Below are 15,408 nucleotides of genomic sequence, written 5' to 3'. Positions count from 1 at the left end.
AATCATACAAGTTTAGATATTACGAAGCTTATACTATAGTGGCAATCATTTAAATATGGTTTTTGTTCGCCACACTCCATGGCTATTATTTCTGCATCATAGTCTTCTCTGAACATCTGTCATAGGACTAGAGAAAATAATTCAGAGAAACATATATTCTTAGGAGTTTTGTGACCAGCTTACATTATACACAGGATTATAAAAGGGAACTACTACAGTTTAGCTGCTTCATGCTAAAATAGGAACTGAGTCAGTGAGCATAAATCACTGTGATGCAAATATTTTTTCTAATCATAAAAAGGATATTTATTGAGTGCCTATTGAGCAACGTGGACACCAATGAATATCCTGGACTGTCAGAACAGTATAAATTAAAAAAAAAAACCCTACTTGAAAAATCTTAGGATAAAAAAGAACTGAGCAGATCTCTCTCTCTCTCTCTTGCTCTCCCTGTCATGAAAGGGAATTGACTTGGCCAGCGTTACCATAAGGAAAAGAAAACACTTCCACTACTACTCTGAAAAGCAGAAATGTGATTTATACAGTAATAGTTCCAAATATCGCTACAATTACATTGTAACTCTTTTCAATACAAATACTAGTGAAGAAGATATTTAAGGAAACATCAAACACTGAAGAATTTAAGTTTAGATCACTTATAGAAAATTAATTTTGATTATGCAGTTTTACATGCAACTTGGTTTACCAAACAAAAAGAAATGAGGGCATTTCTTCTGATCTGTAGAAAAGCTACTTACCAAGATATACTTGGGATCCTTCTAATGAAGTTCCTCCCAAGGAACTATTCATATGTTCATAAAGCTCCTATAAAATATAGACTCAATTTAGAACATTTTACAATCATTTCAGACACTAAATTAGAGGTATGATGACCAGGAAAAACTTGGTTCTTTAACCTAGACAGTTTGTTTTGCCATACCCTAAATTTAGAAATAATCAAGGTCTCTCTGAAACCTTACCAGTTTCCAGCACTCCCTCCTTCTCTTCCTCTTCATTTAAGAGCTTAGTTCATTCACATGGTGGTATGGATTGTAGGCTAAGTTCCCTCTACTTCTTTGGTAAACACCTAATTGTCCTACACTCACTAGGATCCAGGAGAGATCCATGTTCTACACATTCATGGCAGCCCTGAGAAAAACATGTTATCCATCTTTAGTAAAATAGTCACGTAGTCTTTATTTATTTATTTATTTATTGCTTTGGGAGATAGAAACCAGAAGACTAATATATAAACACACTGTGCAGTAAATAAAATAAGCAAATTTAGAAAAGCAATGCCATAGCAAACGAGCTACTATCCATTAACAGAGGCACTTAATTGCACTTCTTTGTAGTCATTATTTAATAAAAGGCAGTATGATTAAATTTAATAAATATGATCTGTACATTTCGGGCAAATCCCTTGCCATTCTTAAGAAGAATGTCTTTCTTAAGCTAACAAAAGATTATCTTTACAATATTGTTGACAAGATTTACTTGATTCATGAAACAGTCTTCAGCCAAATACAGCTATAAAGGGATATAGTTACCTTTAGAATGGAAATTTGGGAAAAATCCTTCTCTTCAAAATATGCATGTGTAATGAGCTGAAGTTTTGCTTGAAGCAAGCCATAGAGAGGCTTAAAGAAGAAAAAATTACTATTAGTTTGGTAATAGGAAAAAATCAAACACCTTACAAACTTGTAATTGAAAGAGAACAGGGAGAAAAAGTAACTTCAACTTTAGTATCTTACTATTCACAGCTGAAAGCTGTTAAGTAATCTGTTCTAGCTCTATGGCTGCTGTTGAAAAGCACCTGACCCTTGGAGTACAGTGGTTGAGCGTGTGTGGGCAGATGTCTCGGGTCTATTGCATCACTCAGCTACATGACCCTGGGCACCAAATTTCCCCACACCTGCTTGCTGATATGAACACCAGCATATGAAAAGACAGTACATCTTATGAGGTTGTTTCCAGAATTAATATAACACAGGGTAAAAGCATTTAAACGGGGGCACCTGGGGGGCTCAGTTAAGCATCCGACTTGGGCCCAGGTCATGATCTTGTGGTTCATGGATTCAAGCCCAGCATCAGGCTCTGTGTTGACAGCTCAGAGCCTGGAGCCTGCTTCGGATTCTGTGTCTCCCTCTCTTTCTCTGCCCCTCCTCCGCTCATGTGCGCACATGGGCACGCGCTTTCTCTCTCAAAAATAAACATTGGAGAGATCCAACATGGTGGAGAAGTAGGGGAACCCAAAGTTCCCTTGTCCCTCAAACACAGCAGTGTTGAGGCCAAAGGACTTTGAATTCCAAGAGTCCAGGCTGCAGAGTGACAGAGCCTTCTCCAAGGGCCCACAGGGATAACCTGGAGGGCCACAGGTGCGTGACTGTGAACTGGGAGAGAGAAAATGGGCAGTGTAGGCAGGGATGGGTGGGATCCCCTTCTGCAGAGAGACAAAGGGAAGAGAAAGGCTGGGGAAGCATATCTGGACAAGAGAAAAACCACAGACTGAGAGGGACATAGATACAACCTCTAACTGCTGAGCTTTCCCCGGACTGGGGCCAGCTGCCCTGTTCGGGCACCTGGGGATGAGGGGAGCCAGCCCCAGGCTCAGTAAGTAGTTCAGAGGTGCAGTCCGCAGTGGGAGAAAGCAATCCTTCCCTGGAGTGCAGTGGGAAGAAGGTACATAACCGTTCAAAGGACAAAGACTGCCTGTGCCCGCTAGTCAGAGGCCATATATCGGTAGTACGGAGAGGCACTTCCCCAGAACTGGGGCATATTTAAGACATCAGGGTTTAAATCCAAGTCCAGCCTCAGGGAGGCACAGGAGTTGGCAGAGCAGGACAAACTGCCATATTCATGCCTGTGCCACTGTGAGGATGGCCTGAATAGACTGGTCTGGGACACCCAGTGCAGGGAAGAGAGACTGGGTTGTCACCATTTTTCTCCCCATCACCAACAAGGTAGGGCCTCAGGGAACAGACAGTAGGCCCACAGTGGAGGCGGGACCCACCTACACCAAACCACGCCCCTCCACACCTGGTAACTGTATCTACGGGAGCGGGATTGATGCTGATGAACTAGGCAGCCCCTCCTCCAGACCAATGCTGCCACGGGTTCCAAGGCACTCAGTGGTTTTGCATTTTCTGATTTAATTCCTGGACAATTCTTAGTATATACGTGTATATATATATATTCTTTCTTCCTTTCCTGCTTTTTATTTCTTCCCTCCTCTAGTCTGATTATTTTGGTTGTTGGTTTGTTTAAGCAGACATATTTAATCTATTCTCTTTATACCTGTTCTGTATCTCCTTCTTTATTTTCCTCTTTTTCTCTCTGGATTAAGCTGTATAGTTTCTCTGGCTGGTCTATTTTATTTTATTTTTCCCCCGCCCCTGTCATTTCTTTCTTTCTTTGTATGGGATAAGGCCTCTCACATCAACACTGCTCCCACCCCGATGTTTTGCTGTTGCTGGTGTTTTGTTTTGTTTTTTTGGTCTTTGTTTTTTGTTTGTTTTCTCTTCCAGGGCTACTTCAATGAACAAATCAAAGCACACCTGGTGGAGGGTCCAAAACATCATTATGAACAGGGAGATGAAGCAACCAGTCACAACAGAGAGCAAGTAATACACTCCAAAAAACACCTCCTGAAGGGCCAGGCCCTGGGCAGTGTATGACCCCTCTTTAATACAGTAGTGCTCACAGGTACAGGACACACAACAAGCTTTTTAAAACACATAAGGGACAGAAAACTAGCCAAAATGACGAAACAGAAGAATGCTCAAAAGAAATTCCAGGAAGAAATGATAGCTAAAGAATTGATCAAAACATATATAAATAATATAACTGAACAAGAATTGAATTTTTTAAAGTGTTTATTTTTGAGAGAGAGAGAGAGAGAGAGAGAGAGAGAGAGAGAGAGAGAGAGAATGCAAGTGGGTTAGGGGCAGAGAGAGAGAGGGAGACACAGAATCTGAAGCAGGCTTCAGGCTCCGAGCGGAGTCCAACGCAGGGCTCAAACTCACGAGCTGTGAGATCATGACCTGAGCCTAAGTCGGATGCTTAACCAACTGAGCCACCCAGGTGCCCCTGAACAAGAATTTAGAATAACAGTCATAATATTAATCGCTAGGCTTGAAAAAAGCATAGAAGACAGCAGAGAATCTATTGCTGCAGAGATCAAGGAACTAAAAAATAGTCATGATGAATTAAATACTGTAAATGAGGTGCAAAATAAACGAGGGGCTGTGATAGCGAGGACCGAAGAGGCAGAAGGGAGAATAAGTGAAATAGAAGATAAAATTATGGAAAAAGATGAAGCTGAGAAAAAGAGAGATAAAAAAAATTCTAGACCATGAGGGGAGAATTAGAGAACTAAGTGATTCAATGAAACGTATTAATATCTGTATCACAGGAGTTGATAGAAAAGAGAAAGAAGAGAGAGAAAGGGGTGAAAATTGTACTTGAACAAATCATAGCTGAGAACTTCCCCAATCTGGAGAGGAAACAGACACTGAAATCCAGAGAATTCCCTTCAGACGTAATAGGAATTGATCTTCTGCATTGACATAACATAGTGAAACTGGCAAAATACAAAGATGAAGAGAGAATTCTGAAAGCAGCTAGGGACAGATGAGCCTCTACAAGGGCAGACACATAAGGGTAATAGCAGACCTATCTACTGAAGCTTGGCAGGCCAGAAGGGAGTGGCAGGAAAAACTCCAATGTACTGAATAGGAAAAATATGTAGCCAAGAATCCTTTATCCAGCAAGCCTGTCATTCAGAATAGGAGGGTTTTCCAAGACAAACAAAAACTGACGGAGTTCATCGCCACTAAACCAGCCCTACAAGAGCTCCTAAGGGGGACTCTGAGTGGAATGTTGCAAAGACCACAAAGGATCAGAGACATCGCTACAAGCATGAAACCTACAGATAACACAATGACTCTAAATCCATATCTTTCAATAACACTGAATGTAAATGGACTAAATGCTCCAATCAAAAGACATAGGGTATCAGAATGGATTAAAAAAAAAACAACACAAAAAAACAAAACAAACCCAAGACCCATCTATTTGCTGTCTACAAGAGACCCATTTTAGACCTGAGGACACCTTCAGACTGAAAGTGAGGGGATGGAGAACCACTTATCATGCTATCAGACAAACTGGAGTTTAAAGGCTGTAACAAGAGATGAAAAAGGGCATTATACCATAATTATGGGGTCTATCTATCAAGAAGTGCTAACAATTATAAATGTTTATGCACCCAATTCAGTAGCATCCAAATATATAAAACAATCACAAATATAAAAAATCTTATTGGGAAGAATGTGGTAATTGCAGGGGACTTTAATATACCACTTACAACAATGGACACATCATCTATGCAGAACATCAATAAAGAAACAATGGCCCTGAATCATACACTGGACCAGATGGACTTGACAGATCTATTCAGAACTTTTCATCCTAAAGCAGAATACACCTTATATTGAGTGCACATGGAACATTCTCCAAGATAGATCACACAGTGGATCACAAAACAGCCCTCAATAAATATAAAAGAACTGAGATTATATCATGCACATTTTCAGATCACCATGCTATGAAACTTGAAATCAACCACAGGAAAAAGGTTGGAAAATCTCCAAATGCATTAAAGAACATCCTACTAAAGAAAGAATGGGTCAACCAGGCAATTAAAGAAGAAATTAAAAAATATATGCAAAGAAATGAAAATGAAAACACAACAGTCCAAACCCTTTTGGGATGCAGCAAAGGCAGTCCTAAGAGGAGAGGACATTGCAATCCAGGCCTATCTCAAGAAACAAGAAAAATCCCAAATGCAAAATCTAAGAGCACTCCTAAAGGAACTAGAAGCAGAACAGCAAAGAAACCCCAAGGCCAGCAGAAGAAGAGAAATAATAAAGATCAGAGCAGAAATCAACAATACAGAATAAAACAAAACAAAACAAAACAAAACAAAACAAAACAAAACCCAGAACAGATCAATGAAACTAAGCTGGTTTTTTGAAAAAATAAATAAAATTAATAAACCCCTAGCCAGACTTCTCAAAAAAAGAAAGGACCCAAACTGATAAGATCACGAATGAAAATGGACTTATCACAACCAATCCGTCAGAAACACAATTATCAGAGAATATTATGAAAAATCACATGCCAACAAATCGGACAACCTGGAAGAAATGGACAAATTCCTAGATACCCACACAATACCAAAACTCAAACGGGAAGAAATAAAAAATTTAAACAGATCCTTAACTAGTGATGAAACTGAATCAGTTATCAAAAATCTCCCAAGAAGAGTCCTGCGCCAGATGGCTTCCCAGGGGAATTCTACCAGACATTTAAAGAAGAGTTAATACCTATCCTTCTCAAGCTGTTCCAAAAAACAAATAGAAGGAAAGTTTCTGGACTCATTCTATGAAGCCAGCGTTACCTTGATTCTCAAACCAGAGACCCCACAAAGAAGGAGAATTACAGGCCAACATCCCTGATGAACATGGATGCAAAAATTCTCAACAAGATACTAGCAAATTGAATTCAACAGCATATAAAAAGACTTATTCACCAGGACCAAGTGGGATTCATTCCTGGGCTGCAGGGCTGGTTCAATATTCTCAAATCAATCAATGTATTCGCAAATACATCACATTAATAGAAGAAAGGATAAGAACCATATGATCCTGTCAATAGATGCAGAAAAAGCACTTGACAAAATACAGCATCCTCTGTTAATAAAAACCCTCAAGAAAGTCAGAACAGAAGGAACATACCTAAACATCATAAAAACCATATACGAAAAGCCCAAAGCTAATATCCTCAGTGGGGAAAAAACTGAGAGCCTTCCCCATGAGATAAGGAACACGACAGGGATGTCCACTCTCACCACTACTGTTTAACATAGTGTTGGAAGTCCTAGTATCAGCAGACAACAAAATGAAATAAAAGGTATCAAAATTGGCAAAGAAGAAGTCAAACTTTCACTTTTTACAGATGACATGATACTCTACATGGAAAACCCAAAAGACGCCACCAAAAGGCTGCTAGAACTGATACATAAATTCAGCGAAGTCGCAGGGTATAAAATCAATGTACAGAAATCAGTTGCATTTCTATACACCAATAATGAAGCAACAGAAAGAGAATTCAAGAAATTGATCCCATTCACAATTGCACCAAGACCCGTAAAATACCTAGGAATAAACCTAACCAAAGATGTAAAAGATCTATATGCTGAAAACTACAGAAAACTTATGAAGAAAATTGAAGACACAAACAAATGGAAAAACATTCCATGCTCATGGACTGGAAGAATAAATATTGTTAAAATGTCAATACTACCCAAAGCGATCTCAATCAAAATTGCACCAGCATTCTTCTCAAAGCTAGAACAAATAATCCTAAAATTTGTATGGAACCACAGAAGACCCCAAATAGCCAAAGTAATATTGAAAAAGAAAACCAAAGAGGGAAGCATCACAATCCCAGACTTTAGCTTCTGCTACAAAGGTGTAATCATCAAGACAGTATGGTATTGGCACAAAAACAGACACACAGACCAATGGAATAGAGAACCCAGAATTGGACCCACAAAAGTATGGCCAACTAATGTTTAACAAAGCAGGAAAGACTATCCAATGGAAAAAAGACAGTCTCTTTAGCAAATGGTGCTGGGACAACCAGATAGCAACATGCAGAAGAATGAAACTAGACCACTTTCTTATACCATTCACAAAAATAAACTCAAAATGGATGAAAGACCAAAATGTGAGACAGCCATCAAAACCCTAGAGGAGAAAGCAGGAAAAAACCTCTCTGACCTCAGCCACAGCAATTTCTTGCTTGACACATCTCTAAAGGCAAGGGAATTAAAAGCAAAAATGAACCATTGGGACCTCATCAAGATAAAAAGCTTCTGGACTGCAAAGGAAACAATCAACAAAACTAAAAGGCAACCGACGGAATGGGAAAAGATATTTGCAAATGACATATCGGATAAAGGATTAGTATCCAAAATCTATAAAGAACTTACCAAACTCAACATCCAAAAAACAAATAATCCAGTGAAGAAATGGGCAAAAAGACATGAATAGACACTTTTCCAAAGAAGACATCCAGATGGCTAACAGACACATGAAACAATGCTCAACATCACTCATCATCAGGAAAATACAAATCAAAACTACAGTGAGATACCACCTCACATGGGTCACAGTGGCTAAAACTAACAACTTAGGAAACAACAGATGCTGGTGAGGATGTGGAGAAATGGGAACCCTCTTGCACTGTTGGTGGGAATACAAACTGGTACAGCTGCTCTGGAAAACAGAGTGGAGGTTCCTCAAAAATTAAAAATAGAACTACCCCATGACCCAGAAATAGCAATACTAGGAATTTACCCAAAGGATACTGGAGTGCTGATTCATAGGGGCACACGTACTCCAATGTTTATACCAGCACTTTTGACAAAAGCCAAATTATGGAAAGAGCCTAAATGTGCATCAACTGACGAATGGATAAAGATGTGGTTTATATATACAATGAAATACTACTTGGCAATGATAAAGAATGAAATCATGCCATTTGCAGCAATAGGGATGGACTGGAAGGTATTATGCTAAATGAAATAAGTCAGAGAAAGACAGCATGTTTTCACTCATATGTGGATCTTGGAAAAACTTAACAGAAGACCATGAGGGAAGGGAAGGGGAAAAAAATAGTTACAGAGAGGGAGGGAGGCAAACCATAAGAGACTCTTAAACACAGAGAACAAACTGAGGGCTGATGGGGGGAGTGGGGGAGAGGAGAAAATGGGTGATGGGCATTGAGGAGGGCACTTGTTGGGATGAGCACTGGGTGTTTATGTAAGCGATGAACCACAGGAACCTACCCTCAAAACTAAGAGCACACTTTATACACTGTATGTTAACCAATTTGACAATAAATTATATTAAAAAAATCAATAAACGTTAAAAAAAATCTTAAAAAGGCACTTCAACATTAGTCATTATAAAAATTTCCATTTTTATTTATTTATTTTTATTTTATAACCAAGTTAGCATATAGTGCAATAATAATTTCAAGGGCAGTGACTCATCCCCCACATATAACCAGTCTTCATCCCAACAAGTGTCTTCCTTAATGCCCCTTGCCCATTTAGCCTATCCCCCAACACTCCACCAGCAACCCTCAGTTTGTTCTCTGTATTTAAGTCTCTTATGGTTTGTCTCCCTCTCTCTTTTTACGTTATTTTTGCTTCCCTTCCCTTATGTTCATCCGTTTTGCATCTTAAATTCTGCATGAGTGAAGTCATATATTTGTCTTTCTCTAATTTAGCTTAGCGTAATATACTCTATAGAGTTCCATCCATGTTGTTGCAAATAGTCATTATAAAATTTATGACATTTTAATTCTACAGTTACACTGGTTTGTGGTGACATTTAATCATCCTTATAATAGCCGGTTCTTATATCTAATTGAACATTCATGATTAAATTTAAGTTCATTTCCCTTTTTTGTCTTCTTTGGAGGCTTAGAACAACTGGTCTGTGTCCTTTATCAAAATATTCCTTTGTATGCTTCAACAAAATTATTCCTTAATTCTTACTTCTATTTAAGACCCTCTTACACCATTTCCATCCTTTTTATTTTCAATGTTATTTTCTAGATGTTTTCTGATTTCTATGTACTTCTTAGAATACAGAGACCAATGCTGTATATAATTATTATACAATTAGTTAATACAAGTAACACTGGAAGAGTCCCCTCCCACCACCAATATCCCTGTTACTATATCATTATTACCATCCAGAATATCTAAGTATAAAGTCATTATATTTTTATATAGAGACCACAATGCACTATGAACCATCAAACCTTTCTGCATAAGCTAGCTTTCCCTATTCCCTATGCTTAAAGACAGATAAAACCCGGATCTTCGCCCCAATTTTATCACTTAGTAGTTACACAGGTCTGTGAGAGTTAGACATTTTTTCTCTATTCTACATGTTTCTTTGTAAAATGAAAGCAACAAATACTTAGATCTGTTATTACATGAGGATTCAAATCACAATTATATCTAAAAAGTGTCTGGTATTGAATTAATACCTGACATATAGTCATCTGATAAATGACATTTATTGTTATTATAATTGTTCTTTGAAGAAAGATTACTCAGGAAGCCTTTCAACATGTGTTTGCTTGAACATCTGGTACTCCTATGCTTTGGTTATCTGGCCCAGTATAAAAGAGTAATTCATCGATTTAAAAAAAAAAAAAAAAGTAATTCATTGAAGTCTATTTTTCAGGCTACCATTTTAGAAACTGTGTACAATCTATTAATTTTCTGATATCAGGGTCTTTTACATCCATTCCTCTTTTTTTTTTTTTTTTTTTTAAAGGAGTCTATTCTTGCCCTCTATTTAAAACTAAGATCTTGGAAGAAATATCTGATCCTCAAAATCTTATTATTAAGGCTCACAGTATATTATTATTATTATTCAGGATTTTTTTTTTAAAGCTTAGTACTGAAAAGTCAAAATAAATCCTATTTTACAAATCTTAACTTATATTAAGCAAACTACATTCAAATTGTCGGTGGATGTAAGAAACTGGACAATGTAGAAGACATAATGAAACAAAACCTACATACATTTGGTGACTAGGCAAATGAAATATTCTCCATTTTGATTTAGGTTAAATGCAGAAATGATTGTATTCAATAATCATATAGCTGTAAGATAATTAACATGATAGAGATCTGGATTTCTCCCCACAAAAGGTACTTGGGGGATAATATTTTATGTGTAGAATTAGTCATTTGATGCTACCAGTAAAGGTGTTAATATCATATTAGTAATAAAAATGGAATATTACAAATGATTTAATAGGGAACTATGGAAAATAAGAAGTGTTACACATTTCCTACTAAAAATAAAAAGTTAAAATAATTATACACCTGCATCTGATCAACTTGTACATGGATGAAACAACTGTAAAGCATTGCTATTGTACAATTATGTCATTTCCATTCCTCAAAAATCTTAAGTCTTAAAGAGCAAGTTAAGGGGCGCCTGGGTGGCTCAGTCGGTTGAGCATCTGGCTTCGGCTCAGGTCATGATCTCACAGTCCGTGAGTTCGAGCCCCACGTCAGGCTCTGTGCTGACAGCTCAGAGCCTGGAGCCTGTTTCGTATTCTATGTCTCCCCCTCTCTCTGCCCCTCCCCTGTTCATGCTCTGTCTCTGTCTCAAAAATAAATAAACGTTAAAAAAAAAATTTTTTTTTAAAAAGCAAGTTAAGGCTACCATTTTTCATAGCAAGAGTCATATACTTCTATATCAATACAATCTGAATGATTATGATATTCTGAGTTTTAGTAAAATATTATCCAAAGTCTTAAAAACAAAATAAAAAAGAATAAATGAAATATATCAGCTACTTCATTTTGGGCAAGTGTCAACCTCTTTCCCAAAAACCTATCTAGAAGATTTCCTTCCACTTATCTAGTTGTGGGTAATGGTGCAAATGAGAGTAAAACTGCTGAAAGGCAGAGAAAAAGCTGATGCACAAGAATAAAAAATGGGCCCCTGATGAATTTTAATCTATTACTGTCCATAAATCTCTCCTTTTTCTAATAATGCCTTATTCTCAACTAAAAATCTGCCATGGTTAACGAACACATTAACGAGTTATTTGGTTTCTTACCAACTTGCTTAGAACACAGACACTTTTCTGAACCGTCTCTCTGGTGATATCTGCTTGCCGCACTTTCAATGCCTATTATAAACAAAGAGTCATTATTAATATTTCATAGAAATATTTAAAAATCATTCTCTTTCAATGTAAAAATAGCAGTGAGATAGAAAAAAATTCTAACATTTAAATTCCAAATGTATTGAGAATCTCTGAAAATACCTATTGAATGAGTCAGCCAGGAAACTATGTGCCAGAATCTGGTAGGCACTGAGAATGTAACAGTGAGAGACAATTCCTACCCTCAAGGAACCTACCGTCTGAGAATACTTTTTGTGTAAGTTGCCACACCCATAATTCAAATCAAATGTCCTTGGTTCTGGTTTGAAAATGGGCACTCCGAGACTACTGTTTCTGGTGAGAAGGGCCTAGATTATACTGGAAAACTGGTATTATAGCCCAGCCCTGAGCCATAACTCATGCCTTGATGATTGTGAGAACGACCACGTTAAGAGGTCTACATTCTCTGCTAGTAAAGAACAAGCCTTGATTTAATCATCAGGTAACTCTAGGTAACTCTGTGAGCAAACTAAGAACTACTCTTCCCCTTTGTGGTATACAGCCTAACATCTCCTGGCACCTGTCCTGAGGACCAATGGGCCTCAGTGTCTTCAAGTGACTTACGACTGACGACTAGTCATTAAGTCAAGAATACAACCTTCCCTCAATCTGTTTTCTACCTCTCTGCCTTGACTGGATTCATCTGTCAGGTCTCACCCTCAGTCAAAGGGAATCAGTTTTTCTCCTAGGCTCTAGATCCTTCTCATATCTGTTATCAGGTGAGGATAGAAATATTTAGAGAAATGGGCAATGCCAATATACTGTGGAGTGGATCAGACCCAATGGGTAAGGGAGACAGATGGTATGAAATGCCATTTAAAGGCTACGTGAAGCATGAGAACTGTTGTTAATGTCGACAGTTTGAGGAAATAATTTTACTTGTGTCTGCGCAATCTATAGGGGACTAGAGTAAAAGGAACAGTCTCCAAGAAAGGGGAGCAATTCAGTTCATCTCATGTAAACATAGATTAAGGGTAATAGTATATGAGGCAATCAAATGCACAAAACTACCAAAGCTAACTCTTACCCTCAGGTTTACCTTTAAATTCAGTTATTCATTCCATAGGTATTTACTGGGTGTGTCCTATATTTCAGGCCCTGTACATGAAGGACTATTTCACAGTAGTTAACAACTTTGGGTATGGTGGAATTTACACCTGCAATTTATTTCTAAATGGTTCAGGGAAAAAAGCAGACACACACTAAGCAAATGTGGTAGAATGCTGACTACTGTTGACTCTAGATGGTGGGTATATAGGTGTTCATTGTACAATTCTTTTCATTTATCTGCATGTTTGAAATGGTCATTATAAAAAGCTAAAGAAAATTTTAGAAGATTTACTAACTTAATTATTCCCTGAGGAAGCCTTTTAAAACTTGGAGTTACCTAGGCTTACTCTCAGAGATTCTAATTTAGTAGAAGGAAAGGCCAGCTGTGCATTAAAAAAAAAAAAAAAAAAGGGTCTCCAGGTAACTCCAGTTAAAAAACACTGCGGTGGTTTGCAATCACCTGATAACCAGAACATTAAACCAGAATCTCTGGAGTTGGGACCCAGTCATCTCTAGTATTTAGAGGTCCCCAGGTGACTCCAATGTGCAGCCAAAGTTGAGAAACACTAGAGTATTAATGATCTAACGAAAGGCAAGAGATTTTTACTCAGAGTGTCCTCACCACAAAAAACTGGTGAGACACAAAAAAAGTGCTGCTCAGAATCAAACCATGAAAGGGGAAGCTACCCATCTTGGCTTATTTGTATTAATTAGAGCTATTATAGTAATTCAGACATTAAGCTGGCAGGTAATTTAAGAATTAACAAAATCTGAGTTGTACATAATTAAGATAATATGCAAGTATTTCAAAGCGACTACAAGTACTTTCCACTAATTCTAAACAGCTGCTTAAAATACAACACACATTATCACTTAATTTTTCTAAATTACATACCAAACATTAGAAAAAGAAAATTCAAGGACACTGTAAAATTTAAATACAGCATTCTGAAGACAGATGAATAATTTAGGTACAACTATCTAGAGACAATGGATGCCTGGGTGGCTCAGTCGGTTAAGCACCTGACTTGGGCTCAGATCATGATCTCATGGTTTGTGAGTTCCAGCCCTGCATTGGGCTCTCCACTGTGAGCACAGAGCCCACTATGGATCCTCTGTCCCTCTCTCTCTCTGCCCCTCCTCTGCTCCTCCTCTGCTCGTGCGCTCTCTCTCAAAAATAAACATTTAAAAAAAAAATGGACAAACTATTTTATGGCAATTATACTTACCATGTCAACTTACAAAAACATTCATGTGAATAAACTGGTACTACTGGGAAAACAACTTCAAATTGTTTATAAAAATTTTAAAAACACTATCAGTGTTTTTGTTGTTTTTCATTGTACTACCATACCTTGGCTTCAATTTGCCGATAGCAGGAGATACCATATACTGTAGCTCCATTTCCATTTCTGGGTGGCAAGTGAAAAAATACAGTATCTAAGAGACACACAGAAAAAATGTAAATACCAAAGTGAATTACCCTTATTAATAAATAATGTAAATTGAAGTTATTATATGCAGTTAATTAAAGCAAAAATGATGATGTAACAAGGAACCCATGTCATACTTAACACCTAGCATTGCAACCACTGGTTTCTTAGCATCCCTCTCACTGCCTGATTGTGTACATTCATTCAGGCATTCTCAAAAGACCAGGAGGCTGAACAGATTAAGTTGAAACTACAGTCACTTATCCCAGAAAATACTTTATTCCAGATTAAAAGTAGAGAATCATAAAAATGAAAGGCCACTCATGAATCTTGGATGGATCCAAGAAATTCTTGGAATAACTGGGGAAATTTGAACATGGATTAGATCTTAGATGATATTCTCGAATTACTGTTAAATCTCTTAGCTGTGATAATGGTACTGGAAGTTATCCTGAGGAATGATCTTATTCTTAGGAGTGCATACTGAAGTATTTAGAAGTAAACTGTCGTGATGTCTGCAACATGGTGCTAGACTTTCAGATAGTAGGGCAAAACTGTACACACACATAAAGAAAACTCGTGGAATATTTGCTATACTATTTTTTCAAACTTTTTTTCTATTTAAAAACTTTCATGATAAAAAAGTACACCAAAATATTTGTAAGATTAAAAATAATGTATTTAGATTTTATGTTAAACTGCATAGTAACATTTTGTTTCATTTCATATGAAAATTATTAAATATTAGGAAAATAAGTAATTAAACCAAGTTTTAATCTGGTGTTTTGGTAGAGCCCCTAATGCCATGATAAAACTTAGTTCTTTGTTAAGCCAGTCAAAACATGCATTTATAGGTAGGAGACTCAGTACTAACCTCACAGTGTTGCTTTCTCTGAGGATGTTAACATGCTTCTCTGACACATAAACTTTTATATTTTATTTTTTTAAGATTTTACTTTTAGGTAATCTCTACACCCGACATGGGGCTCAGATTTACAACCCCAAGATTGAGTCGCAAGCTCTACCAAATGAGCCAGCCAGGTGCCCCTTACACGCAACTTTAAGCAGAGCACGGCAATAGCAGTGG

The 15,408-nt window shown here is 37.5% G+C and overlaps 1 protein-coding gene across 8 annotated transcripts in view; it reads right to left on the bottom strand.

Annotated features, from left to right (window-relative positions):
* The window catches only part of AVL9 (AVL9 cell migration associated), a 79,101-nt gene that overhangs the window by 39,498 nt on the left and 24,195 nt on the right, over positions 1-15,408 (bottom strand). For all 8 annotated transcript variants that reach the window (XR_007460043.1, XR_007460044.1, XR_007460045.1 and 5 more), the window contains exons 3-6: positions 14,243-14,328; positions 11,731-11,802; positions 1,551-1,640; positions 759-825 (exon numbers count right to left, since the gene is read on the bottom strand). Coding sequence is in view for 1 of the 8 variants with exons in the window: in XM_049641661.1 (XP_049497618.1) it covers positions 759-825; positions 1,551-1,640; positions 11,731-11,802; positions 14,243-14,328 (315 nt within the window). In the remaining 7 variants the exon portion in view is untranslated. The remainder of the gene's footprint in view (positions 1-758; positions 826-1,550; positions 1,641-11,730; positions 11,803-14,242; positions 14,329-15,408) is intronic.

This window comes from Panthera uncia, chromosome A2 (assembly GCF_023721935.1).
Source record: "Panthera uncia isolate 11264 chromosome A2, Puncia_PCG_1.0, whole genome shotgun sequence".
NCBI lineage: Eukaryota > Metazoa > Chordata > Mammalia > Carnivora > Felidae > Panthera > Panthera uncia.
This window is presented reverse-complemented; position numbering and strand designations above follow the sequence as displayed.